The sequence below is a fragment of the Argiope bruennichi genome, chromosome 4, assembly GCF_947563725.1.
Source record: "Argiope bruennichi chromosome 4, qqArgBrue1.1, whole genome shotgun sequence".
NCBI classification, from domain to species: Eukaryota; Metazoa; Arthropoda; class Arachnida; order Araneae; family Araneidae; genus Argiope; species Argiope bruennichi.
Genome location: NC_079154.1, coordinates 21,073,779 through 21,100,913, shown reverse-complemented (window position 1 = coordinate 21,100,913; position 27,135 = coordinate 21,073,779). Strand labels below are relative to the sequence as shown.

The window sequence follows — 27,135 nt, the reverse complement described above, 5'->3', positions numbered from 1 at the left end:
TTCTATAAAGAAATTTATTATAAGGTACAAATGATTACATATAAGTAAAATAAAGCGCAGCTGCTATAACACAACTAATGATTTCCTTTTTTTATGATCTCCACCACATCTCTAGTTTACACCTTATTTTGCACGTCTTCTTTACTAAACCTTTCTTAAAAGATCTTCTCGTAATAGAGATAGCATTATCGAGGAAAGGTGATACGAAATGCAAAAACATTTTTTTTTTTCATATCAGCTCAGACATGGCATCCAAACCAGAAAGATGCAGTGGGTTGGGGAAAACCGGCGTCCACTGACACATTCTGATTATTAAATCGCCAGAAGATGTCATCTTTGAAAAAATACGTCTTTCCTGAAAATAAAATGCAACAAGTGTAAATTTAGTAAAGAAACGGATAACGATATTAATAATCATGGTAGTTACAATTTTATTTTCTAAATACAAAAATACAAATTTGCTACCGATTATCCGGTTCGCGACTATCCAGAACTAGTGTTCTTTTATTGTAATTAAATGAGTAAGGCAAGGCATTGCATGGCAACATTGCCAAGGCATTGGAAACATGCATCTGTTACGATCCTCTTTCATGTCATGTGCAAAATACAAGTTGGTGACAGGAAAAGAGTAGTGTTTTGCTCGTTGTTCATTGTTTCGTCAGTGTGTAATGGATCTCAGTTGTTGTCGCTGTTCCTGATTATAATTGAACAATGCTTACAGTATTTGTAAATTCTTCTTGGGGTATACTTAATGCTTTTTTAAGTGTATCACAGGGAAGATTTAAAAATGGGCGATAACCGAAAAAATGTTTTAATGTCTATGGAGAAGAAATTACGCGCTATATAGCGACTAGACTCTGGTGCAGCAGCAAAAATTACAGCTTCGGAGTTAGATGTTGGGAAACGTAAAGTAGGAGACTGGGAAAAAATCGAACAGAAATTAAAAAGTAGTATGTTGCAAAAGTTAATGAAAGTGGAATGAAACCATGAATACTTGATAAGAAATGAGGAAATGCATATTATAACAGTGAATTTTGGGTATAGAAACTTTGTCTTCGGGTATCGGTAGGTAAAGAAATGATTTCATAGAACTCCGGTCTATTCTGGCGTTTTTGTTATCCGGTCTGCACTTCCGCCACATTAGACCGGATGCTCGGGAGTGTACTGTATGTACTATGCATCTTCTTTGAAATCTTTAGACAGTTAAACAAAAAAAAGCAAATAAAAAAAATCAGTATAATGAGAAAAAATTATTCGGCGCAATCAACTCTATATCACAGTTAATTTATGTTATATCGAAAACATGCTGCCCCAAAGTTGTCAAATGTCCTCTTGTAGGTCACATTGTCATCGTGTTGGAAAAATATTGGGTCATTTTTTTAACAACGTTATTTGGAAATTACACTGCTAAAAGCGTTTACATGATGATTACACTGCGTTTCAAATGATGATCATGTTACAGAAACATCTCGTTGTAAGCAAATTGATTACATATTGAATAAACCAGCATGAATGGATCCCCGTAAATCTTCTCGCATACTTTTCAATATAGGTATTATTTCACCTCTCTCTCCGCGTAAAATTACGGACCTTGGAAAAAGTCATAAATATCACGAATTCTCCGATTTTTATTTTAAAGTCACTCACATGAGAGTGTTTTGGCTTCTTAGAGTAGTAAAGAAAACGGAATATGCATTTTGGATGCCTCTTCGTAGACTAATTGAAACTAAAATTTGACACATAACTATTTTAGTAACAAGTTCACATACAATTATTTTTTTTTTAAGTTACTGCGTTTTTGAGTTACAGCATTAACATGCAAATGAAAGCATAAACTAAAAGACAGAAAATTTTCTTCAAAACTTGGTATGGATTTGTACATTAGATGCCAAATCTATATACGAAATTTTGTTTATCTAGCTCTTCGTAGGGTGTTTTCTTGTTGTTGTTGTTTTTTTGTTCTTTGCACTCAGACAAATTTTCCGAGCATAGGTTTCTTTCAAAATTTTACAGAAATCTACAAATTCGTTGTAAATCCAATATACCAAATTTTATCCGTTCTAGCTCAAAGCGGTTTTGAATAATCGTGTTCACAGACACAACACAGACGTAATTTAAAAAATGTGATTTTCGAACTGGAGTTTTTTTGAAATTTTGAGTTGAAATTATTTGGCGATTACTATATTAGCTTTCAGTGCACTTCGTATATGGGAAATTAAAAATGATGGTTTCCATAGTTACGAATGTAGTAGCAAAGTTTATGCTGACTAAATCTTATGCTTGTACAGCAGTTTAAATACCTATTTATCTTGCCATTTTCGCTTTAAATTTTTTACGATATTACTCTTCGAAAACAGTGTAACACTAAATTAAAGAAATATTTTCGTGCTACCTTTGCTCAAAATATGCTGAATTTAACATTTTTACCGCTACAATAATAAATTTTTTCATAAATCCTTTCATTTCCTAAAATATATTCAGTCCATAAGATTTTATAAAAAGATTTAATACAAAATTGCTCAATCCTTGATATAATAAAAATTTATTTATTAAAGTAATTTCAGCAATCCATACTTCAGCCATATTTCGGATCTAATTAAAATTTGTTTAATAACAACCCTAATCAATTCTTCTCTCATTCTCTCTCTCTTTTCTTAAGGCCGGTAAAATAATAATGATAGTCATTGAAACATTTGGAAATTCGAACATCCCTTAAGTTTGGAAATTCGAAAATAGGAGTAAAATATTACGCAAAACAAGCACTTAAATTTCTTACGTAAAATTTCATTAACCATTAACTGTTAATTTTTTTTAAAAAGCCTTTGGCCGGATAAGTTATCTATATATGCATAAAAAGCTGTGTAACATTATAATTATATTCAAAATTAAAACGTGGAGATTCATCAAAAATTTGAATTGAAGGTTTTTGACTGTTACAATACTCTTTCTATACTTCGTATACGAGATAGTAAAAAGAAAGAATTTCATACATCAAGTCTGAAAACGAAAGATACGTACTGTCACGCCACGTAAAGGCCGTATCGATTCCAGGCACAAGCCCTCTCCATCGCGTTATCCTCTGCGGATATCCACCTTCCATCTTCTTGTTCCTGTCATCGTATCGCCAGTACTGGTCTCTTCTGAAGAAGTACGTCTTTCCGTTTTTGGCCCAAAGGAAGGCGGCGTCGAGCTTGTCCAGATCAGAAGGTAGACCGAGGTCTGTCAGCGGACGAGGGCTATCTCGAGTGAAACGATCACCGTCGAAGATCCAGTACACCTGGCCTGTAAGAAAGAGTCGTTACTACACAATCAGGTCGTATTAGGTTGTTTGAATGTTTTTTTTTTTTATCATTTTCTTTTTATGTAACTTAAACTTGAAAATTGTTTTTGTGAGAAAAAAGGAATGATGCACATTACCTTCAATTACAAGGCACAGTTGCAGTCAAAAGGTGTTGAAGTACTTTTTAAATTGCAAAAAAAATTTGAAAATTTGTTTTGTTTGCACTAATTTTGGACTGAAAATATTGAAAAGAAACGCTTTCTTGCTTGTTGATTTGAAATTTAGTCCAAGGTCTTTTCGTTTGAAATGAACACTCTTTGTAAAGAAGTATTATGTGATCAAATCGTTAACAATTATAACATAAAAGATCACCATTGTAATGTCTTGAGAAGGAAAACATAGTTTTAAAAGCACACAAAACATTTATTCACAGGCATAGACAACAATTAACATTAAACATAGATGAAAAATAGGTTTAACAGTGTAAAATCCTCCGGGGTTTTCAAAACCAAACTAATTTAAAAATGCTAAATATCAAGAGTTCAGTATCCGGCCATCACACACAGAACAAAAACCAAAGTCTCTCCCCCATTTGTCGCCTCATCCTTTCTTTTTATTCCGTTGACGCCCATCTCACTTCAGTTTAACTCCCAATAAGGCTGAAGAGGTTCCAACAAATTCGGCTCCAGAGCGACGACTTTAAATGAGTGGCAGGACGGTACACCATGAAGATTGAAATGATTCAACAATTCTCCCGTGCTATCAATTTGCTAAACAGCCTAGATATAATAAAGGTTTCTCTCCCTATTATTTTATCAGCAAAAATGAAGAAAAAAAAATCTAATTCAAATAAGGTAATTAGGCTTACCTTATATTCCAGAACCGCCACTATGTATGAGTAATAATATCATTTTTGCAAAAATAATCCACATTCTTTGAGACGAAACATTTATTCACACTTCAAGCACATAAAATAAACACAAATAACATTTAGAATTAAAGACATCTTAAATTTCAGTTTTACAATTTAACCGGAAGACCGTGTGTTGGTGCTTTCAGTAGCAGGTCTCGGTATCAACTAACTCGAATACATACAGCGGCGCTACTGTCGGATTCCAAAGTCCAAAATGGGAGGAGTTTGTGACACCCGTTTCTGGTCCAGCATGATATTGGGTTAATGCTTGAAATGTTTCTAAATGATATGAAGTATTTGTTGTTTCGTTTTAAGTGCTTTATTGAGTAAAAATTTTGAATAACATAAAGTTAGCAAAGAGAAGATGTTAACTGCAGCATAGGCTTAAAATTTGAAATTTTATAATTGCCACAAAAGGATTTTATATGGCGGTAGAAAATTTTAAAATACTATATTATTATATTAGGTGAAAGTAGCAAATGTTACGCTTTAGTGAACTGTAATTATGCTATTTACAATTTATACCAGAAATCATTGACTTGATCAAATTTATGACAAGAGCTGTTATTCATCAAATTTTTACTTTTTTTCATGAATGACAATGACAGGATATATTTCACTATTAAATAATTTGAAAATAAATTACAAATGAAAACTAATGGAATACAAAAGCTTATTTTGTTTAATAAATAAGGCGTTTGTAAAGTACCAGCTGGTGAATTGTACAACTTGACTTCTTAATTTAAAATGCTTTTTTAATTAATTTTGAATAATTTAATAATCATAAAAAATAATAGACAGATGTTTAACTTGAGGCAGGTAAATTTTTAATAAGGCAAATTTAAGCACACAATTATTAATTTTTAATGAACATTAAAAAAAATGTCATTTTAAAACGTATTTTCTCAATCACTTTTCTAGTATTTTGTTCTTTCATAAATTAAGAACAGTTTACAGAATTTTTTTTTATTGGTTATACCATTTTTTCTCTGAATTTCACCAGAAGATTGATAGAATGATTTGTTAGCTATTAGCATAGCAAACATATTTTGGGTAAACTGACATATTACTCAACATATACGGTGAAAAGCCAAAAGAAATGGTAAAAGGAAAATTTCCATGGATTTAAATATCAATTGGAAATTCAATAGATTAGCAATTTAATTGATACACTGCAAAACATTGAAGTGATACAATTTCGAGGCTAATACACAAGACATCTGTGATTACATAGAAAGCACATATATTTAAAACATCGAGAAAGAAAATTATAGCAATTGAAATCCGGATTTCAAGAGGCAAACAGCCTCTAATTCATTGGTCTGCCACTGAAATATTTCTAAATAACCTGTTTTAGGAAAACAGATACAGGCCGCTATAGCTAAAAAAACTCTCGCTTTTGACCATTCCTAATCTTTTTCCCAAATTGTTACTTTTATCTGCCCCTAAAACTAAAAAAAAAATTTCGTGCACGTTTTTAAAAATAAATAAATTAGATATAGGATATTTTCATTACTTACCTGTGAAAAATAGAATATTGTAATCAAAAGGTCTCTGGTATACAGCATCTATAGACTGAATAGATCTTGGTATTCCAGTGAAAAATACGTGGAAATCAACTGGATATCCTGGAACTCTTTCATTTCGTTCACGAAGTCGCCACATGCACTGAAACAAATTAATTACAGAAAATAATTAGTTAGAATACTGATGATCAGGAGAGTTGATAAAGTTAACCTTTCATCATTTGAAGTTAAATTTTGTTATATCCTGTTTTGAGGCAACACGAGAATGGTTTCGGGATAGACCTCGTAACTTTGCATTAGAGGAAAATAGTTGAAGAGAATTAAAAATTACAAGGGATCAAAATGCTACTTTTATTACATGGCACACTCTAAATAATCACGCCACAACAGCTGGACAACGTTTAATTTTCGACATCAGATTTAATGTACACCAGACCCATAAACGTGGCGAATCATTGGTGCCGGACTTTGACCCTGGCATCCTTTGGTATACTAAAACCGAGAGCTTATACCACCGAGGCTGTTTTATTGTAAAAACAAAGTTCTGACTTTTATTCATATATCATTTATCTAGACCCATCGTTATCTTAGTTACTGATTTGATCTTTGTAAATTAAATAGAAAATTTGAGCCGAAACGAAAATTATATTCTGTAACTCGGGATAAAGAAAAGACTTAAAAAAGTATTCTTTTCCATTTATGATCTTGATTTTTTTACTGAATATGTATCCAAATTTATTTTGGATATCCCTATTTATATTAATTTATTAATACTACAGAATAGGAGAAAACAAAGAACAGAAATTAACACTAAAGAGCAAAAGAATCTAAAAGTTTTGAATCGCAATTACAATTTTTTTGTTTCTGTAATTATATTGCAGGAAAGGAATATATGGTAATAATAAAATCAAGACTGAATATATTTTGAATATGGTAATAAAAAATTCATCCCAATCATACCGTAGAACGCCGCTACTGAATAACTGAGCCCCCATGACAACAGTAAGAGAACTGTAGTCTGTCCACTAATGGTTATCATGGGCATGAGTACAGACTCCTTTCGTAGGAGGAATTATTACAACCTCTTCAACATTTCTATACCCCCAAGAGAAGCGAAAACCCGCTTATTAATCTGGAAACTTTCCGTCCTCATATCTAAAGTGTTCTTGGGATATCTTAAATATAACCGGAAAGTATAAATCCTCGGTTCTGCCATAGCGTCTCGGATAAATTAAATGATTCGGTTGTCATGAACAGTATTTTCGGGTTTTTGGTCAATGCATAATATCCTGTATTATCAGCGGCCTACGCAACGATTCATAAGATAGAAGTAGAAACAATCGTTAATAAGGTAGCATCCTCATTAATGTATTCTCCAAAGGTGCAACAGGTGCTTATTTATGCCACAATTTTTCATTCTGATATCTGAAATGCTCCCCTGAGAGATTATATTATAAAATATAATCACATCTGTGTTATCACTGCCTTTCTAGACATTAGGATAAACTGAATGGAAGTCATCACATGGAGGTGAAAACCATGGTTATTTCCTAATGTCCATCAGCGGCTGTAACACTATTCTAGAGGTGGAGGTATGTTCCATCATGAAGTTGTGGTAATTCCTCTAAACATGGCCACACGGGAAGCGAGAATCATATCAGAATCTTTTCATTTCTATGCATCAAGTATATCCACTGGATCGTATACCAAAGATAATCGATAAGAAGGAACTCCCACCCAACTATAGCATCCGGAATGACCGAGGTCTCGTGACACATAATACTTAGCACTATGGTTGGCGCACAATAATCCCATTATGAGCAGCACTTACTCCGACCTTCTTACAGAGGTGGTCGTCCCATCATTGACAACGGTCCTAGGCAGTAACATTATCCTTTATGTATCCACCAATGTAGCGATAATCAGCACTATTCATATATCTGAGGTGCTCACAATTAGCATTTATATGTATATCAAATATAAATTACATCAAAAGTACTTACAGAGCCTTTGAACACAAACAGTTCGTCTCTGAACAACGAAGCCGCATCAATGGAACCTTCACAAAGATTCGTGGGTTTTGGAGTAGTTTTCTTGATCCCTGGAGTTGTGATCACTGGAGGGAGTGGTGTTGTGGTTTCGAAGGTTTTTTTCGTAGCTGAAAGAATGAGATATATTACATAAGACTCACTTTATTAGAATTTGTGACATAAAAGACTATTCAAAAGTCCTGAGCAATTTTAAAAATCAGAAATTTGTAAACAAATGAAGACAAGTTAATGCTGATTACAGAGAAAGGAAACTAGATTTTATTTGGTAATGAGACCAAAATTAGTTGGTAAGAAAGTTTACATCATAAAGCTCTACAATTCTAGAATTGATACGTTATGTAGGAACGATAATACAAGTAGAGTAACAATTCACAATATTCCAACATTTCAGCCTCCATTAAAGAATTAATGGTCAGAAAAAGAGAAACCAGTCAAACCAGAATTCAAAATAAAAATTTAGCGAACAGCATCTTTCAGAATTGAAAACTAAATCGAATCATATAACAGATTGCAATTATAGGTCTTGATCTTATAATTAATTTTAATTCTTCATAAAATTAATTTCTGCTTACTTGATACAGTGGTATGCCGTTTACCATCATCCTTATCCAACCAATCAGAATCTGTGTAAACAGTCTCCTCATCTTTGGCGAAGTCATCGTCTACTGTCCTAACATCCTCCTCATTTCCATCAGTTTCTGTAGGATCTTCATGTTTCGGTTCAGTGGCCGAGTCTTCATCATTATCATTTGAGCTATCAGTTCTGTTTTCATCATTATCTTCATCAGAATCATCATTTTTGTCGGGATAATGTGGTGTCTCGTCTTCTTTATCGGGATAATGTGGTGCTCCGTTATCTCTATCTGGATAATATGGTGTCTCATCTTCCTTCTCGGGATAATGTGGTGCTCCATTATCCCTGCCCGGATAATATGGGCTTTCGTCTTCTTTGTCGGGGTAATGTGGTGTTCCATCATCCCTGTCGGGAAAATGTGGTGATTCGTCTTCTTTGTCTGGATAATGAGGTGTTTCGCCATCTCTGTCAGGATAATGTGGTGTCTCATCTTCACTGTCAGGATAATGTGGTGTCTCATCTTCCCTGTCAGGATAATGTGGTGTCTCATCTTCCCTGTCAGGATAATGAGGGGTTTCATCGACAGTTGGAGCTTGAGTTTCCTCCTCAAAATTGGCGTTTAGAACTAAAAAATAGATTTATGCATAAAAATCATTAAAAGAAAGTATGATGAAACTGCATTTCTGATTGATTCTTAAATGGAACAAAAAGTTATATTTCAGCATTTCGGTTTTTTATAAAGAAAAAAGAAACAGTAGATATCAAAATAAAATAAAAAACTGATAATAATCATTTTGTAAGAAAATATTTAAATGACTATTCCATTTAAACGAATTAGCAAATGATTTTAAGTACAAAAACGCTTTTAAGTATTTAACAAAACCAACTGGAATGGTCTCCTCGAAACATTCTTGCATAATCTCCGATAAAGGTTTTGTCCCCTTTCCTCCCCATAAAAGAGTGGGCCTTGGATAAGGTCGCGAATACCTTGCATAGTATTGGTGAACGATAGTTACGAAATATAGATCTTTGGTGTGAATGTAGTATTTTAACTGAATCTAGCACGAGAATATATATTTTGGAAGCTTTCATTTGCAGGTTGATTGTCACCAAAATTTAACAAAATCACTGCAGCTGTAATCACAGGATAACAGATCGAATTTCGTTTATTTAAATTGTTGCGTTTACATGCATATAAAAATACAGACCAACAAGCAGTTAACTGTTAGACGAATATGGTTCAAAAACTAATGTTTTAGATGCTAAAATCTGTGTACCAAATTTCATTTACCTAATTCTTTACATTTTATAGTTATCTAGTTCACTTGTATACGAACAGACAGCCAGACAAACTTTTTGCGAATGAATTTCGTTTAAAATTTAATACAAATATGATAGTAATTCCATATACTAAATTTCAACCATCTAGTTCGAAGTGTTTTTGAGTTCTCTGTTCACTGATTGACAGATAGACATACTGTCAAAAAAATGTATTTTTCAGATCCAGGAAAGCTTGAAACGTGGACATACGTCAAAATCTCGAGTTCGAATTTTTTGACAGTTACTATACTTTCTCTATACGATGTATACGAAAAACTAAAAACTTGGTTCCTTTCTATAGTTTTGTAATGAAAGAGGTAAGTGACAGTTTATCTTAAATTAGTGTTTATATTATTATCTTTATTGAAAAAAAAATCTTGGCTGAATCTGCTTCGAATTTCAAGATTTCCACTCAAAAATGCTTGAGAAAAAAACCCTCATGTGATTATTTAAACTAGATTGGCATCAGAAATATCATAATATGTGAAGAATATCATTATAATATTTCAGCATTATTATGAAGATTAGTTTATTAAATTTCAATCCTTTTTCGAAGGTGTATGGAGTTATTTATTTTGTGTAGACTCTCATAATATCTGAGGTACCCCCAAGTGGGATATATATATATATATATATATATATATATATATATATATATATATATATATATATATATATATATAATTTTTTTAAAGCAGAGACGTGGCCGAAGAGAGAGAAGACGCTTTGAAAATTTTAAACTTCGCTTTTATTCCATCCCGGAAGGTATAATTTATGTACAAGAAGAGCGGACAAAACACGTCCGTTTACAGCGCGTCACAAGAGCGAAAGAGAGTGAAAAAGAGCCAGAAATTATTTTTCCCGAGTAATTTACAGTATGAGACACTGATAGGGATTTCTTTACACGTGTCGATTTAGACAAGGGAAATCCGGGTATCTTTTAAAACGAATTCGCTTAGCTTGACAATTTTTTATCTCTTCACTCGGAGCTTGGGGGCTGATGATTTAAGTATTTTTTCAGAACTTCTGTTGAATTAATTAAATAAAGAAGGTGGAACTGGATCCGGAAATAAGAAAACATTTCCCTATCCAATATATATATATATATATATATATATATATATATATATATATATATATATATATATATATATATATATATATATATATATATATAATCAAATGCTTTTCAGAGAAAAAAAAAAGGAGTTACCGTATTCGAAAATATGAAAGGTTATTAGCAGTTAACATTTCCTTAAATTTCTATTCTTATTTCAATAAATTCAAAATAATTATTTTTGCTTGAAATGTTACTTGAATTCTAAAATTAGAAAAAATAGTCCAAGATTTTCAAAACAATTAGCTAAAAACGTTTTGCTAGGAAGTTTAAACATTTTCTATTAATAAACATTAAAAAAAAAAATGCAACCTACCGTACATAGAGTACATGGCGTAGATGTCATCGTAATCGAGCCTCATGTATGAATCATACCCTTTGTAGTAAGGAAACATAATGGATGTAGTGACTGTGGAATGGGCAAGGCCAAGGCTATGTCCTATTTCGTGGGCCGCCACTGTGTAGAAATCGACTCCGTCTTCTACAAAAAGAAATAAATTGAACATTATAACTACAGTATTGAATAATGTGTTACTAAATACTATGCTACCTTAAAAGACAGGCGTCTACATTTAAAAAAGGGGGGGAAAAAAATCGATTTTTTTTTTTTTTTTTTTTTTTTTGCAAAAATAATTTGAATTTTGCTTTTAAGTCCATTTTTTAGGAAGTAACACTGCATTTTATAATTGGATTTACATACATTTTAATGATATTTTACATCTTTAAAAGCTATTTTCTCAAATTCTTATCTTTAGTAGAATTTTCTTACAAAAAAACTTGATAAATTAAAATCGAATGCATATTTTTTTGTTCAAATTTTGCATAGTAATTTCTCAATATGTTCCGGATTTTCTGAATTGTAGAATAAGCAATCTATTTATTTACAAATATTTTAGAATTGTTTCAATGCTTCACAACGCAACAAAAAGAAAATTGAAAATTTTGTATCATTTATTAGTCGAACCCCAATATTTAAAGAATCGATAGGAATATAGTATAGTTTTTAGTCCAAGAACTACATAATATATATTTTTAGCGATCTGCAAAATTTTAAGCAAATCATTTAATAAACCTTTAAGCTAAAAGATTTTTGCTTTATACCTCTTTTTTATCAAAAAAAATCCCTTCTTCCAATTTTTTCAAACCTTTTGTCGTTTAATTGGTCTTTTTTGGTTTCGCACATGTTTTATCAATCTTTTTTACACAAAAATGAATAAATATAACTATTTTTGAGCGATTTTTTAAAAAAAAATCATTCCGAACGTAGTCACATACCTGCTTTGCAGAATCGAATTGTATCTGAAGCTTTAAGGTTTATGGACTTGGAAGACATGCCACTGAAAAAGCATTTTTTATCTATTGTTTAATTTGTGAATGAATTCCAGCTGAATATCTTAGAACTCAATGCGTTAATTATTTAAATGAGTAAAAAAGGATTAAATTGCGAATTGAGACGAAATTTATGACACGTTTATAGGGTAAGTTTAAGATTTTTTCGCGAATATTGGCGCATCTTAATATCTATTGGCAAAGTAGATAAAATTGATTGCCGATATGGATATACGGTGTGCGGATATATTGATTTCAATTAGATACAACCTTATAAATATACACCATACTAAAACAATAAAACTTCTAAAAGCAGTAATTTGACTTATTTGGTAAAGAAAGATTTGCATCAATCACTGTTTTTCCATTCTTTGTAAAATTTACAGTTTCTTTTTCTTATTAAGTTATATTTCTATCTTTAATTGCAGAGGAGCATTCTGAATTAAAGGCAAATATATATATATATATTTATGTAATGATATTTTAACTCTAATTTCAATTTAATTAATTTTCATAGTCACTTCATCTTAATTTAGCCCATAGTAACTTCATTCTAAAATATTCTCTTATTTCGTGATCCAATTCCACTGTCTCTACTTAATTAATTCAAGGGAAGCTTTGTTGAATCAGCTAAAATCTAACTTTCCCACACTACGCGTGAAGAGATAACATACCGCTGATCAAGCAAATTCTTTTTTTAAAATCTCCCAGTGTTTCCCCTACCTTGTCCACCCGTGTAATGAAAATCCCTATCGAAATCTCATAATACATTAGCACTGTAAAGAAATATTTTCCCTATCAAAATCATAGGTTATATAAGACCAGGGATAAAATGTCCAAGAGCTTTTTCCTCATTCCTTTCTGTGTCGTTCTGTGTGCTCGTCGCTTGTACATATGCTTGCTTCTTCAAAATGAAATAAAACGACGTCACAAAAAGTAAAGTATCTTCACTGTCTTCAAACTGCATCATGCTTCACAACAAATAATATTACATATATATATATTCTATAACTGCAACGTGGTAGCGAAAACTCATTTTCAATCCAAGCCACGTCGTGAAACAGCGCCTTCTCGCAACAACTCAGAATAGCTCGAATTTCTTGTCGTGAATCAATTATGTAGATATCGATGCATAAAATCACTTAGTGAGAGTGGTGAAATGACGTATAAATTAGGGGGAAAATAGCAAATTTCCCCACATCCTCGTCCCATATCCCTAACCTAGGGAACATCAGAAATTGCTTCTCCCCCCCCTCCTTCTCTTCTCGGCAAAACTGGTTTTTTTTTTACTTTTTTTTATTACGTTGCATTAATATTGGCGCGAATACTAGTTATTTATAGTATATACTTCCTTTAAATTTCTTGTTAATCAATTATGCCTCTAAAGATAAGACACGGATAACAAAGGAAGTGCTTTTAACTACATTTCCACACCAGCGCTCTTGCATTTACTGGAAATAGAACAGAGATAGATTAAGTAGATATTACATTCTATTCCTTCAATGTTGCTAAAATATATAAAATTTAGCATTTGAATTTTAAATGTAAAGAATTTGAATTTATAGAAATTAAATGAATTTTAAACGAATGTTAAAAAAGATACCGTTTGCAGCTATGTTCGTTTCTAAATTAAGAATCAACAGCGTTATTTTTATATACAGTAAAATGTTGATTTAACAAATTAATTGAAACGTAAGTGTGTCTATACATTTGAAGGCCTGTATTGCTGGAATATGTTATGAACATATCATTTAAATTGCGATTTTATATTGAAACCTTGCTGTACAGTGTTATACTAATGTACAAATATACCTATTAAATAATAAGTCTTCTTACAGTTGAATATTAAAGGGGTGAAAAGAAATCTCAACTTATAAACTTAACTAAACTTAGAAACTTAAAGCATCAATGAAATTCTATAATTTAAATTCTGAATTCTTTGATTCGAGATTCAATGAAATGGCGTAAAATAGTACTATTTCTTTTAAAATTTTATAAATCTTTCATGAACTTAAAAACAACAATATTGAGAATTTTTCTTAAAATTTTGAGTAATAATTAAACGTTAAGAATAAATAAAACCTTATAATTTAACATAGTTGCTACCCACCTTCCTCTACCAGTTGTTCATCTATCACATTAATGGTATTAACCGAATACTTTCAACCAATTTTGATGAACTACACTTTATCACAATCAATGAAAGTACTATTTGAAATAAAAATTGAACAATAAGTAAAAGCATTTTAAATAGTTTGTAATGTCTGTAAATAGGCAAAATCGATCAAATTATTGGGATTGGGCTCTCGGGGGATTCTGGCAATTTTGCGATATCTTTCAAAACTTTAGAACGATGGAGAACAGGCGACCATTGATAACATTTAATGGTCTTAAGCTTACATATAATATAAAAATTAGCGAAATCGGACCAATATTTGTGGCTAAAGAATTGATTATTTGAGTTCTTGTATCTTTTTAAATGTATAAATCCAATAGCCTACAGCGAAATGATAGATTAATAAAAATGCGATTATTTTTATATAACGGCACTGTAAAATTCTGCAAAAGATAGTAGATAGCTTTTTGTGCGCCGAATTCCTTATTTTAGAATTCACTTTAAAATCAAGTAAGTCAGTACACAAACTCACCTTTCTTCGTTGTTTCTCCATCAATCCAGTGTTCGTCGTCATCGAAGTGAATGTCGCCCCCGAATGACCCATGCTCATAAGGGAAGAATGCGTGAGCCAAAACACCACCCGGACCGTCGAAAGCATACCCGTCTCCATGGGGTCCTCTGCCGAACGCTATAATGAGGTCGGCGTCCATGCTCTCACGGGGATTGAAACGAAGGGGCGTCACGTCCGACCATAGACCGAGGGCTTTGGCAAGTTTGGAGCGAGTCAATTGGGGTTCCAGTTCTGGAGGCCAGTTGGCTAAGCTATTGAGGGTGTGAGCACACAAATAAATCTTAGAATGTGAAAGAAAATTATTAAAAATTAATTGTAATTATGGGAAAGTAATGCTGGTGTAAGTAATGCTAACGCAAGTACCGATGTTAATTACAAGTAATGCTAATTACAAGTACCCATTATAGAAGTGAAACATTTTATTAGAAATAAAGCTTATGAGCCTATATGCCTATATATCATTAGAGATGCGCAGGCCTGGACGGGTTGTTGATATCAGTATCTCGAATATGATTTCTATGCATTAATTAACGAAAGTTGTGGAAAAAAATCTGATGCACATTGGCAGAAAGATTAAGATTTTTTTTAATTATTAGTAATATATCTTAGATGTAAATATATAGTAATATTGAAAGTTTTTTCCCTTGCAGTAGGAGTTTTCTATATCTAACTAAAATTAGTTTGATACAAATAGGATTTACTAATAGAAAGAAATTTGCCAAAATTAATTAAAAGATTGATAAAATTCGATTTTGAAAATGCTGAAACCAGCGTTTCCATGGAAATATAACGCCAAATACAAAATAAAAATAATGCTGAAAAGAAATACAGTACACTCCCGATTATCCGCGGAATTGGGTGGCGCGGCCGCCGCGGATAACAAAAATCGCGGATAATCCGAAAAAAGCTGAAAACGGGTATAGCAAAAAAGAAAACAGTCATTCCAACTTTGAAAAATCGTTTTATGTACAATAAAACGTAAAATAAACAGCAGGAACTGTTTAACTAACGCTTAATATTTCAGTATATCACTCAAAACTGACCTAAAATGCATTTTGTTAATGAAAACAGAAAAGTGCTTTGTATTTACGAGAGGCGTCAAGGATACACAGAAAAATTAATACATATGTACTGTTTTAATACTGTAATGTATTATGTAATTACAAAAGCATAACTGTATAACTGCACCTTTTTGAAAAAATCAGTCAAAAAAAAAAAAAAAAACTTTGTGCGGCAGACGTGGATAATCCGCACCGCGGATAACCCGCCCGCGGATAATCGGGAGTCGACTGTATTGGCAAACCTCAGCTCAATAACCTTTGCTACATTCCAGCATTAAAAAAATGTAAATAAAATGAAAAATTTGTGATCCCATAACTACAAAATGTTCAGGAGCACTCAAATTAAAGCTAGTCATTAAAATCAGTGAGAAAGAAATGGTTATCTACTACCGGAAAAAATAATGCATTGCCAAATATAAAATAAAAATAATTGCTGAATAAAAGATAAGAAGGATCTCAGTGCTATACATATGTGCGTTTATAAACATTTCCGAGTTTGCTCGGGTCTATTATTCACACAGATAACAGACGCCAAAAAAAAAAAAAAAAAAAAAACATTACCGTATTTGTAGACAATTTTTATATAACGAGATGCTATGATACACAAAATGCTTCACGTTGAGTCACAACACGGTGGAAACTTACTCTTTCGAACTTGCCGTGACTTTGAAGGGTTTGCTTCCACCCTTCTTACCTATACCCCAGGATTTTTTCAGGGGTTACAAACGTTTAAAGGAGAACTGTAAAGGAGATGCTATATTGTGTAAGTATAAGAGAAAGTCGAGCGGATACTCTCGGAATTTGTTATATATATGTATACGCAAAAAAATTGTAACAAACTTACAAGTAAGTGATATTCCTCTTTTTCCATGCGCCTGATCCGATAACATATCTCTTGCTCCGATGATGCTGAATAACGTCCGGCACTCCACACCGCGGTGTTTTAGTTAAGTTGAGCGTGGCTTCGTCCAGTTCACCAGTCTGTGGCAGGCCACCGAACTTTTGCATCTGCTGAATGGCTTTCTTGAATCCTTCCACTGTATAGAGAGCATCTGCGTCACCCGGGCCTGATTCGATGTATCCGTACTGTTTCATGAATTTTTCCTAAAAAGAAAGGAAAATTTAATTTAAAAAGTAACTCTTTATCTATCGAATTATTTTATCGTCAATTTTTCAGTTTAATTTTTACACCTTTAGAGCTTAAATGCGTAGCCTGTAAATCTGCATCGTATGTTTAAAACTTCATATATCTTTATACAGCAATCTTTGTATAGTATTTTTTTTTATTTTTAATTTTACAGAAACTATTTTATTATTTCCGAAAGCAACTATAATCTTTAATAGTTAATTTCCCCATCTGTAATAATTTTCCTTGTTGGCACGCTATCCTAGTATAATTTCCTTCCGTAGGGTGTTGCGAGTTACAATTATTTATATAAAAAGTAGTAAAAACATACAGGAAAAATTGTATTTCGATAGAAACAAGATAAGAATAACGAATAATATTTATATTTTTCATATACTGATAAATTTATGCAAGAAAAATGAAGCTTTAATTTTGTGATGTAAAAATACATCAATATGCAATATCGGTTCTTCTTAAGTTCACTAAACCTAGAGGGCCATCTTATCCTTTGCCGTCTAAGGACGTACAAAAAGACAGCATTGGTCAAATGCCTATATTTTCAAACAGATTAAGGTGTAAAATTCCATTATGTAAGGGTACCACACAGTGGTCATATAGCAATGCAATGTTTCTTTATGTTTAAATGCTAAAAATAATTGTTTCTTAAATTTTCATGTTTTGTAATGAAATGAAAGATATTATTTATGTCTAAAATATTATATTATTGTACGCAGTATATTTGTAGAACTCAAGGAATGTTTGTTCATGTTGATGTAGAAATACATCAATATGTTTCTTTGAAAAGTTAAAAAAAAAAAAAAAAAAAAAAAAACTCTTGTGTGTGTGTGTGTGTGTTTTGCATTCTTTCCATTAAATGCATCAATTTCTAGGGTTGATTTCAAATTTTATTCATTAAAAATAAAAATTCGTGCATTTAAGGGTTAAATAACTTTTAATGCAGAATAACACCAGGGAATAGGATTTTTTAATTAACTAAAATAATTAAAATAATTTAATTAATTATTAAAGATTTTTAATTATTGCCTTTAACTGATATTTACTGCTTGCTACAGTCTTACTTTTCTTTTGAATTTCATGAGAAAAAAATAGTTATATTAGGAAGATATCCTTATGATCTAGATGATACTTTTAATTACTGTTAGTGTATAAAGAGTGAAATGAAATTCGAACCTCAAATTCCAAACATTGTTCATAATAATGTCTCGGACTTGATTCGCGTATCTTTATTTTTTAAAAATTTGTTTCAAATAATAAAGTAGTAATAACATGCACAGAAGAAAAAGTATTTAATATCGTTTGCAATATCCGGGAATATAATTCCAGTAACTAAAAAAATGAAAATTATTGTACCAAAATATACTTTAAAGTAGTTCTAAAAATTTAATAAAATTAGAAAAATATTTACAGAAATAAAATCACTGTTACAGAAATGCTATTCTCTTTAGTTTTAATTTTAAAATGGCAGTGAAAAGGGATTTGGAGTGATAACTTACTTCAAATATAATAGATAGAAACTTCGAACTTTTGGTTAATTTTTGTTGAAACTCTAATGAAAATTTTACAAAAATCCTTTTATAGAGCACTCCAACCGAAGCCGAATAATAAAATAGGCAAAGTAAGTAACTATCTAAAGGTTTTGCAACACCGAGGTCTTTCGAAATTTTGATATATTTTTTGCAATATGTTCGGTGTATATTAATTATATTGTCCCATTTAATTTACAAGGGCCGGACTAACTCAAATTAAAATTAAATATCGATAAAATGTTAAAACATAATTCAAATATTCCTAATAAATCATCTTTTATGAACTTTATATTCTGCTGTTTAAAAACTTTTAAAATTTTTGGATACTATAGTCAATAATTAAATGTAGTGTGACTGCGTTCAAAAGGGTTTTTTTTAAAACTATTTTGTTTAATATTATATTTAAATTTGAATTTTTTTTATATGCGACATATTGAATTCATGTCTTTGGAAAGGAACCCGTAATTAAATGACTTGCTAATTCACTAGAATTTGTTTTATAAAAGTTCTTTTATGAAAATTTAAAACCCATAAAAATACTTGGCATAGAAAATTAGGGATTGTGGAAAAAGGACCCACAAGGTTTGCATTGTCTAAAGGCCACTATAGGATTTAATCTGGCTGTCTACGGGCCACTTACGTTTTTAAGATCACTGGACTCGATTCTATTAGGAAGTACTATTTATGCAATAAACAAAATAAAGTATCAATTACAGCAACAGGTATAAGGCTTTAAAATAACACGGAGTTAATTGTCACAATATGATATTTAAAAATATTTTGTTACAGGGATAATGAAGATCACGTTATATATACAAGATTTAATTGAAATTAAACACAATCAACATTCTCGGTGAACCAAATGGTCATCAAAGTCGGCTAGTTAATAATAAATGCAGCTAAGCCATAATAATTTATCGAAGAAAATATCATGCATTAAAAAATGTTAAGAGGGCATACCAAAGTAAATTCACGCGACACTGCTTTTTCGACCTTGTTATTCTGGGAAATTTGTCTTTCATAACATTTTATGTTTTTGTTTCCTGGGCATTCATATTCTTTCATTGTATTTGTCTTAATTTTGTTATAATTAACATCCAGTTTTGTTGCAACAAGAGGACAATTTTGGAATGAATCTTGTAAATTTGAACCATGCTCGAATGACGAGGGCAACGCCTGAAATGGCATTACCTCCCGTGCTAGGATATTATTTTTAAATATTTTTGTCTAATTCTGTTGAATGACTTTAATATGAAGCTTGAATTAAATAAATAAAAATTAATGACTATTAAAAATATTATACTATATCAAAAACCCTACTTAATTCTTAACAACAAATTTGATGTTATTCATTTTATTTGAAAGTACTATAGATGCTTACTATTCGATTGTGCATGCGCTTGGATCTTATAATAATATATAATAATAAGTTTTGCCGATCACATGAGGTGATTTTGTGCATAAGCGTTATCTTTATTGTTTCCATTTAATTCCTCTAATGTAAGAAATTCATTTCCTAAAAGAAACTCTTCAGATCATCGGTCTCATTGTCATAAAAAATGAAAATGCAAAAACAATAGACTAAGACATCAAATAAGGAAGCAGTTGGAGAATTAATCAATTCTGATAATCGAAAAAGAACGAATTAAGTTTTTAATGGTATTCTAATGACAATCGATCACAAAGCAGATAAACACTTAACTTACAAAAAATTAAACTATTGTTAAAAATATAATTATCATATTTGTCAATGGAGATTGACCCAAATGAATACCGAAGAGGACAGTTGAAAGAACTCCGCGTTTCTAATTACGGAAATTTTCGAGAATTCCAACAATTATTTACATGCAAAGCTCTTCAGATTAAAAAAAAATTATTTTATTTTTACATGTATGTTTATATATATATTCATGTATATAATTAAAAATATTATTTATTTAATATTATTTTTATAAAAAATATTATATTTACTTATAAAAAAATGAATGTGTGTGTGCTTATGTTGGCGCTCGACATAGAGAATCAAATTTGGCCTACGAATGCTTTGAAGGGTGGGAATAGGCACTTCGGAGTACTTTTTTTTGAAATTTCAATTAATTAAAAACTAAGCAGAATTTTAAGTTATGTTGTTTAATTTACAAAACAAATAAAAAAGTGAAGTGATAATACCACAAAATTTAGAAGTTAGACGAACTGGACATAATAATACTATATTGTATGATTATTATTATTAGAAACGTTCATATGCACAAAGAATAGAACATATGCTGAATTATTAAAATAACAGGGCTTTAAAATCTGACAATTGGATGGAAACATGGGCCATAAAGGTTTATCTAAAAGATTTAACTATTATTAAATATCACTAATATCTCGACTACTACTCATCAATAACTGATTATTACCTGTATTAATTAAATTCTTTTCAATCAGCATTTATTTCATATTTTCTTTCTTTTTAAAATTACATCAGTATTTAGATTTCTTTAAATTTCTATCCCGAGTAATTAGGGATTGCAATACCGGTAAACCGGGATACCGAATACCGGTATTTTGAGCCATTTATACAGTTTTGTAATACCGGTATTCACAAGTTTAAATACCGGTTTTTTGGTATTTACTAGAAATTTTTAAAATGGTCTCCACTATTGTTCAAGGATCGCCAACATAGCAAAATAGCATACGTTTTTGTTTTTATGTCTCCCTAACGGCCAAATGAATTAGCTAATTAATGGCTTAATTAGTTGCTTAAATCTAAATTAGCGAAACATGGATTATCGCTGAAAGAAGATATTGTAACCATAACGACTGATGGAGCAACAGTTATGAAAAAAGTTGGAAAGTTGATTGGTGCAAATCAGCAATGGTGCTATGCTCATGGAATTCAATTAGGAGTAATAGATGTATTATACCAAAAAAATAAATTACAGAAGAATCCAAATACTGTGTATATAGAAACTTCGGATTCGAAATTTGAAGAGAGTAAGAGTGAGAGTGATATTGACAATGAAGATAAAGACAATGTAATTGTTGAAGAAGATATTGCTAGTGAGGATGAAATATTAACCCATCAAGAATTGCTTCCTATAATTTATAAAGTTCGAAAAATCGTTAAGATATTTAAACGTTCCCCTATAAAAAATGACATATTACTAAAATACATACTAACTGAAAATAAAACAGAATATATGTTAATATTAGATTCTAAAACACGTTGGGAAAAGTTTACTCCTAATGATGGAACGATTTTTGAAACTGAGAAATACTATCCAAAAAGCAATAATCGACTTAATTCTGTAAATTAATTTTTCAGATAGTGAATTCGACTTAATATCCAGAACTGTATCAGCTCTACTTCCAATAAAACTGACTATTGAGGCATTATGTCGGAGAGATTCTAACAATTCAGCTAATGCGACAATAAATTTTAGGTTGCAGTCACTGAAAGAACAGCGCACATCACTATCTGAAGAATTATATATTACATTGAAAATTCGCACAGAAGAAAGGCATACCGAAATAGAAAATGTCTTATGGTATTTACATAATTATAATGATTTTAAAAATGAAAATGAAAAAAGAAGAAAATAAAATAACCAATTCAAATCTGATTAAGTTTATAGTAAATTTTCTTAAAATTTTTGACCCACAAACCTATCCATATTCAGAAGAATTCGGTTCAGTTATCGAAGATCATGATGGCACTAATGTCGATAGTGATAAAGAATTGTCTCTTGAACAAAAATTAGAATTAGGGATAAAAAAAAAATCAACGAACCGAAATACAATACAGAAATCAGCTATATCCAAAACCATTCGAGAGAAATCGATTTATTTGAAGATGAGGGATTTAGAGGTAAATACTTGGAAAGTATCGCTCATCACTAACAGTACCACCAACTAGCGTAGATGCCGAAAGAGCGTTTTCGACAGCTGGTAATTTTTACACAAAATTACTTTTCAGGCTTAATGACAGTATAATTGATGCATTATGTTTTTTAAGGTCACATTTCAAAAATTTGTAATAGTACCACAGACTGAATAGTGATATTTACACTTTTTTTGTGTTCTTTATATACTGTTTGTTCCTTTACTTTTTGGTGATTCTTTATATACTGTTATAATTTATAAGTTACAAATTATTTTTGTGATATTTACACTCTGTAATAAAACTGACAAATAAAACAAAGAAAAACCTGTGTTTTCTTTCATCTTCTAAAATTTCTAATACCGGTATTAAAACCGGTATCCTGGTATTAAGATCTAAAAAATACCGAATACCGGTATTGAAATTTTGGTCCGGTAGTGCAATCCCTACTAGTAATATGTGTGTATTGGCGTTCAATAAGATAGTCCGTTTGCATAGAGTTAACATATTTGGCGCAGGTGTAGTTGAAGAAAGTGTGCACTTAGGAAAGATATTTTTAAGATTTTGCTAAGAATTTTAATTAAATAAAAAATTACGCAAGATTTAGAAGTTTTTGCAGGAATAATTCCCGCAAATACTATTGCACAAAATTGATTTCAAAACTGTTTTAATGTTTAGAACATTTTGTAATTAATGAAATCAATTTAGCTACTGTGAAAATCCTTTTTAAATTTTGGCAATATTACAATTTTATTTTCTATTTTATTTTTGATTAATTTTCAACAATAAATTTCACAGTTTCTCTGAAATTCAAACCGCTTTCATTGTTTCGGGAAATATTTAATCATGTAATTATTTTCAATTATTGAAAGCTAAGGATTTTACTTATTACTTTTTGACGTGGCCGCTTACATGAAGAATCAAAACGTGGAATTACTTTACAATGGGAAACAACATATTATTTGAAATAGATTAATTACCAAAACACTTAAGTTTTTAATGGCAATATGATGTTATGCTATTTACTTCGACTCGATTAAGAATGTTCATGTACACAATAAGTAAAACAGGTGTAAGCTTTTAATATAACACGGAATTAATATCTGTCACAATTTAATACTTATAAATATTTTATCGTGAGAATTACAAACATGGCGTTACGGATAAAAAATTTAATCAAAATTAAATCCTGCTATTATTCCCTGGGAACAAGCCAATCACCAAAGATTTAAATTTCTTATTTTGAAATATCAGCCTCATACTTTTTATTTATTTATTTTTGTAAAAAAGTAAGTTTTCGTATCTCGGTTTTGCCCCTAGCGCAATATATTAATAAGATAAATCTCGCGTTTGTTAAAGATGTTACAGTACAAAAATCACAAAAAAGTGAGAACATATACCGTTGAAGTTATTAATAATCTTTTGAAAATTGTTTTTGGAAGTGTAAAAATCGAAGCATTGTTAAAAAATATACAGTCACGGAATTAGGATACCTTTTAAATCATTGCTTAACTCCAAACATCTGAAGAAAGCCAATATAACCGCTTTTGGTGGGTTATTTTCGTTCCGTCATATTGAAAATATTTTTCTTATTCATTCCATTTGATGGAAAAATTTAGAAAAGGAAGTCATATAAAAAGGTGGTTACTTTGAATGATGAAAGCAATTGAATATATCATGTAATCGAAAAATTTCTTACATTCAGATATGATATCACGTCTTTCTTTACTTTCTCGTATAGAGAAAGTATAGTAATCGTCAAAAAAAAAAAAAAAAAAAAAAATCGAATTCTAGACTTGGACGAATTTCCACGTTTTAGACTTTCCAAAAAACTCTTTTTTGGAAAATGTCTGTCTGTCTGTGACAAAGATAACTCAAAAATGCTGTTGAGTTAGGTGGATGAAATTTGGTATACGAAATTAATATTAAATTTGTAGATTTCTAGTAAATTTTAGGCAAAATTAATTGAAAATCTATAGTCTAGCTGTTTTAATATAAATTAACATGATAACTACAAAACGAAGAAAGCTAGATGAATAAAATTTGGTGCATCGATTTAATGATTTAACTATATCAAATCTGGTGCATTTAATTCAAATTTTTGTTTCAGTCAGTTGCAAAAAAATGCGTCTAAAACAAAAAAATCGATAAAATTCAAAATTTTAATTCAAATTTTTGGATACTATTAACTACATGCCAGGATTAATTGCCAAAACCTAGCCAAGGATCACAAGATAGATTCAGTAAAAATGCCAAATTCACGCCAAAGGTTAATATTTCGTAACTATTGTTCGCCAATGGTATGTAAGATGTTGTCTACCTTACTCAAGAACTATATCTTTTTTGCAGGGGGCCAACACCTTTGTTAGAAAGTATGCGAGAAAACTTGGGGGAAATCACTCCCTCTGGTTTAAATTTGTTACTGCGTTTTTATAAGGTTAAAAAAATGTAATTATTGTACGCCAGTGCCATATAAAGCACTGGCCTACAATAATCACGAAAGCATTCTCTGACTTGACAAATTTATTTGAGAATATGCGAGAAAGTTTTTGGAAAACTACTCCCGCTGGTTCTTTCTTCCACGAGAAGCACAATCAATTTCATTCTTAAATTCTTCTTCAATTGAGCACGAACAAATTCAACTAAGCATTAAATCCTACAAAAAAATACCACAAGACAACGAGAAAAGGTCAAAGTTGAAACTTATTCATCAAAGTTATAAGCGTTAAATAACTAAAACATTATTGTGGTTATCACGGTAATTCTAAAACCAGGATAAGATAGATAATAAAATATCTCTTCATTCTGTATTGAAGGGAAACCCTGTAAGTGTATGACGAGATTTTAGTGAAGACTGATTATTTTGCCGCAAAAGAACTATACTGAAGGTTTTTAAAAAATGACTAAAATTTAACTTCCAGAAAGGATATTTTTATAGTTAAGTTAGCACAAAAGAGAAGCTGAAAAATAATAAATAATTTATTAAAAGGTTTCTTTCTTATTTTAGGAAATTTAATTTGAAAATATAATTTTTGAAAGCTGTGATGCAAAGCTTGAGAACATTTATTTGTAATTGATACTGAAATACTGAGCTAAAGATTTGTTTCCAATTTAAAAATGAATCCATTAAAATAAAAATATTAGAAATAGCCAAATGAATTGATGATCTGGCAATAACTTTTTCGTAATTAATTTATCAATTTTTTTTTCCGCTCAGAATCAACTATCTCAGAAGGTCCAGGGAATCGAATATTTAAATCCACCTACCCGATAATTAAAAATACCGTTCAAAAAATGAATATCATAGGAATAAAATTAGGTCTCCAGAAGTTTAATAGGAATAAAATTAATAGGCCTAAAATTATGTCTGCAAATGGGAAAAAATATGAGTAGACAAAATTGTTGTTCTTACATTAATGCTTATTTTAAACAAATTTTCATGAATACTTTTTCCTTTATTACATATATCTATTCCAGATTTAACAAGCGATCATATATAGTTTAACATAACTTTATTGAAAATTCTTGCAATAAATTTTTCTCTCCCAAATACAAAAATATTTTTAAAAATACAATCAATAACTTAAAATATTTCAATCAAATTTAAATTATTTCCCATTAACGATTTCGAACTATCTTATCTAAAATGTGACTTTTTGTAAGAGAATTCTGAAAAAATCGAATGCTTTTCTTTAGAGAAAGTAATAATAAAAAAATTTTTTAAGCAGAAGAAGAAAATCATTTGTAGTTTTAAAATACAATGTAACTATTAAAGGGCAAAGAAATTTCCCTAATCAAGAAAACTAGCACATTATGAATACTTTTATAACTTTCAAATCTTATAAGACAACAAACATTTTATTTTAAAATACTATTGATTTAATGTTACTATTAAATAATACTACGTTACTGAAACGAATCTTTTCAAAAGCGAGCTTCATAAATTTTAATTCTCCAAGTTTATTTATTTATTAAAGATGTTCTATAATTCTGTTCTATAAATGTAATGTTCTATAGATGTTCTATAAATGAAGAAAGATTTCATATTCTGAAGCAAAAAGAAATAGTATTTTAAGATGAAAATATAACTTTTTTTTTCTTTTACTATGTATTAATTATCGTCTGCCTAAAGTTTAATATGAAGAAAAATGGAAGTATAGAAATATTTTTCATGCAACATGTTTTAATATATTTTTATTTAAAAAAATTATAGATGATTGTGCGTCAATTGTTCTTTTGTATTTTTTATTTAAAATTAAGAACAATTATAATTAAGAAAGTCATAAATTACATCATAAGATGGAGAAAAATCATACAGATGATTTACTAGACGATGCCAATTTGATAAATAATATCAACATGCAAACTTCTGTAGACTGCACTTTTTCAATGGATTTTTTTAATAAGACGGAGCAAACTTACCATTTCTTTGGATGGCAGCTTTTCTTGCGGGAGAGGTGCGCAATCTACTTTAAGAATTGCATGGAAAGATACCAAAAAGAAATAGAATGCGATTTCAGCCCACATGTTCGGAAGGTTTGTTTACTTCGATTATGAATAAACATAGGACAACATCAATCAGTTTATAAGCAAATGAATGGAGCGTAATGTGTGACGAATTGAACGGAAATACCGCTTGCATAATATTATCTACATCACTACAAACCGCACTGAAGATCAATCACCTTCGGAATCTGAGAAAAACGGAACTTTTTGGTGGTTTTCGTCTGCGCGCC

General features: G+C 30.6%; 1 protein-coding gene across 1 annotated transcript; it reads right to left on the bottom strand.

Moving 5' to 3' along the window:
• Window positions 1–27,135, bottom strand: LOC129965895 (matrix metalloproteinase-17-like). The gene is made up of 9 exons (XM_056080164.1): window positions 26,822–27,135; window positions 16,703–16,962; window positions 14,759–15,048; window positions 11,098–11,262; window positions 8,343–8,969; window positions 7,723–7,877; window positions 5,714–5,861; window positions 3,019–3,282; window positions 1–355 (listed from the first exon to the last, which is right to left on the bottom strand). Exons 1-9 carry the CDS (start codon window positions 26,924–26,926, stop codon window positions 240–242), a joined length of 2,130 nt encoding a protein of 709 aa, XP_055936139.1. The 5' UTR covers window positions 26,927–27,135; the 3' UTR covers window positions 1–239.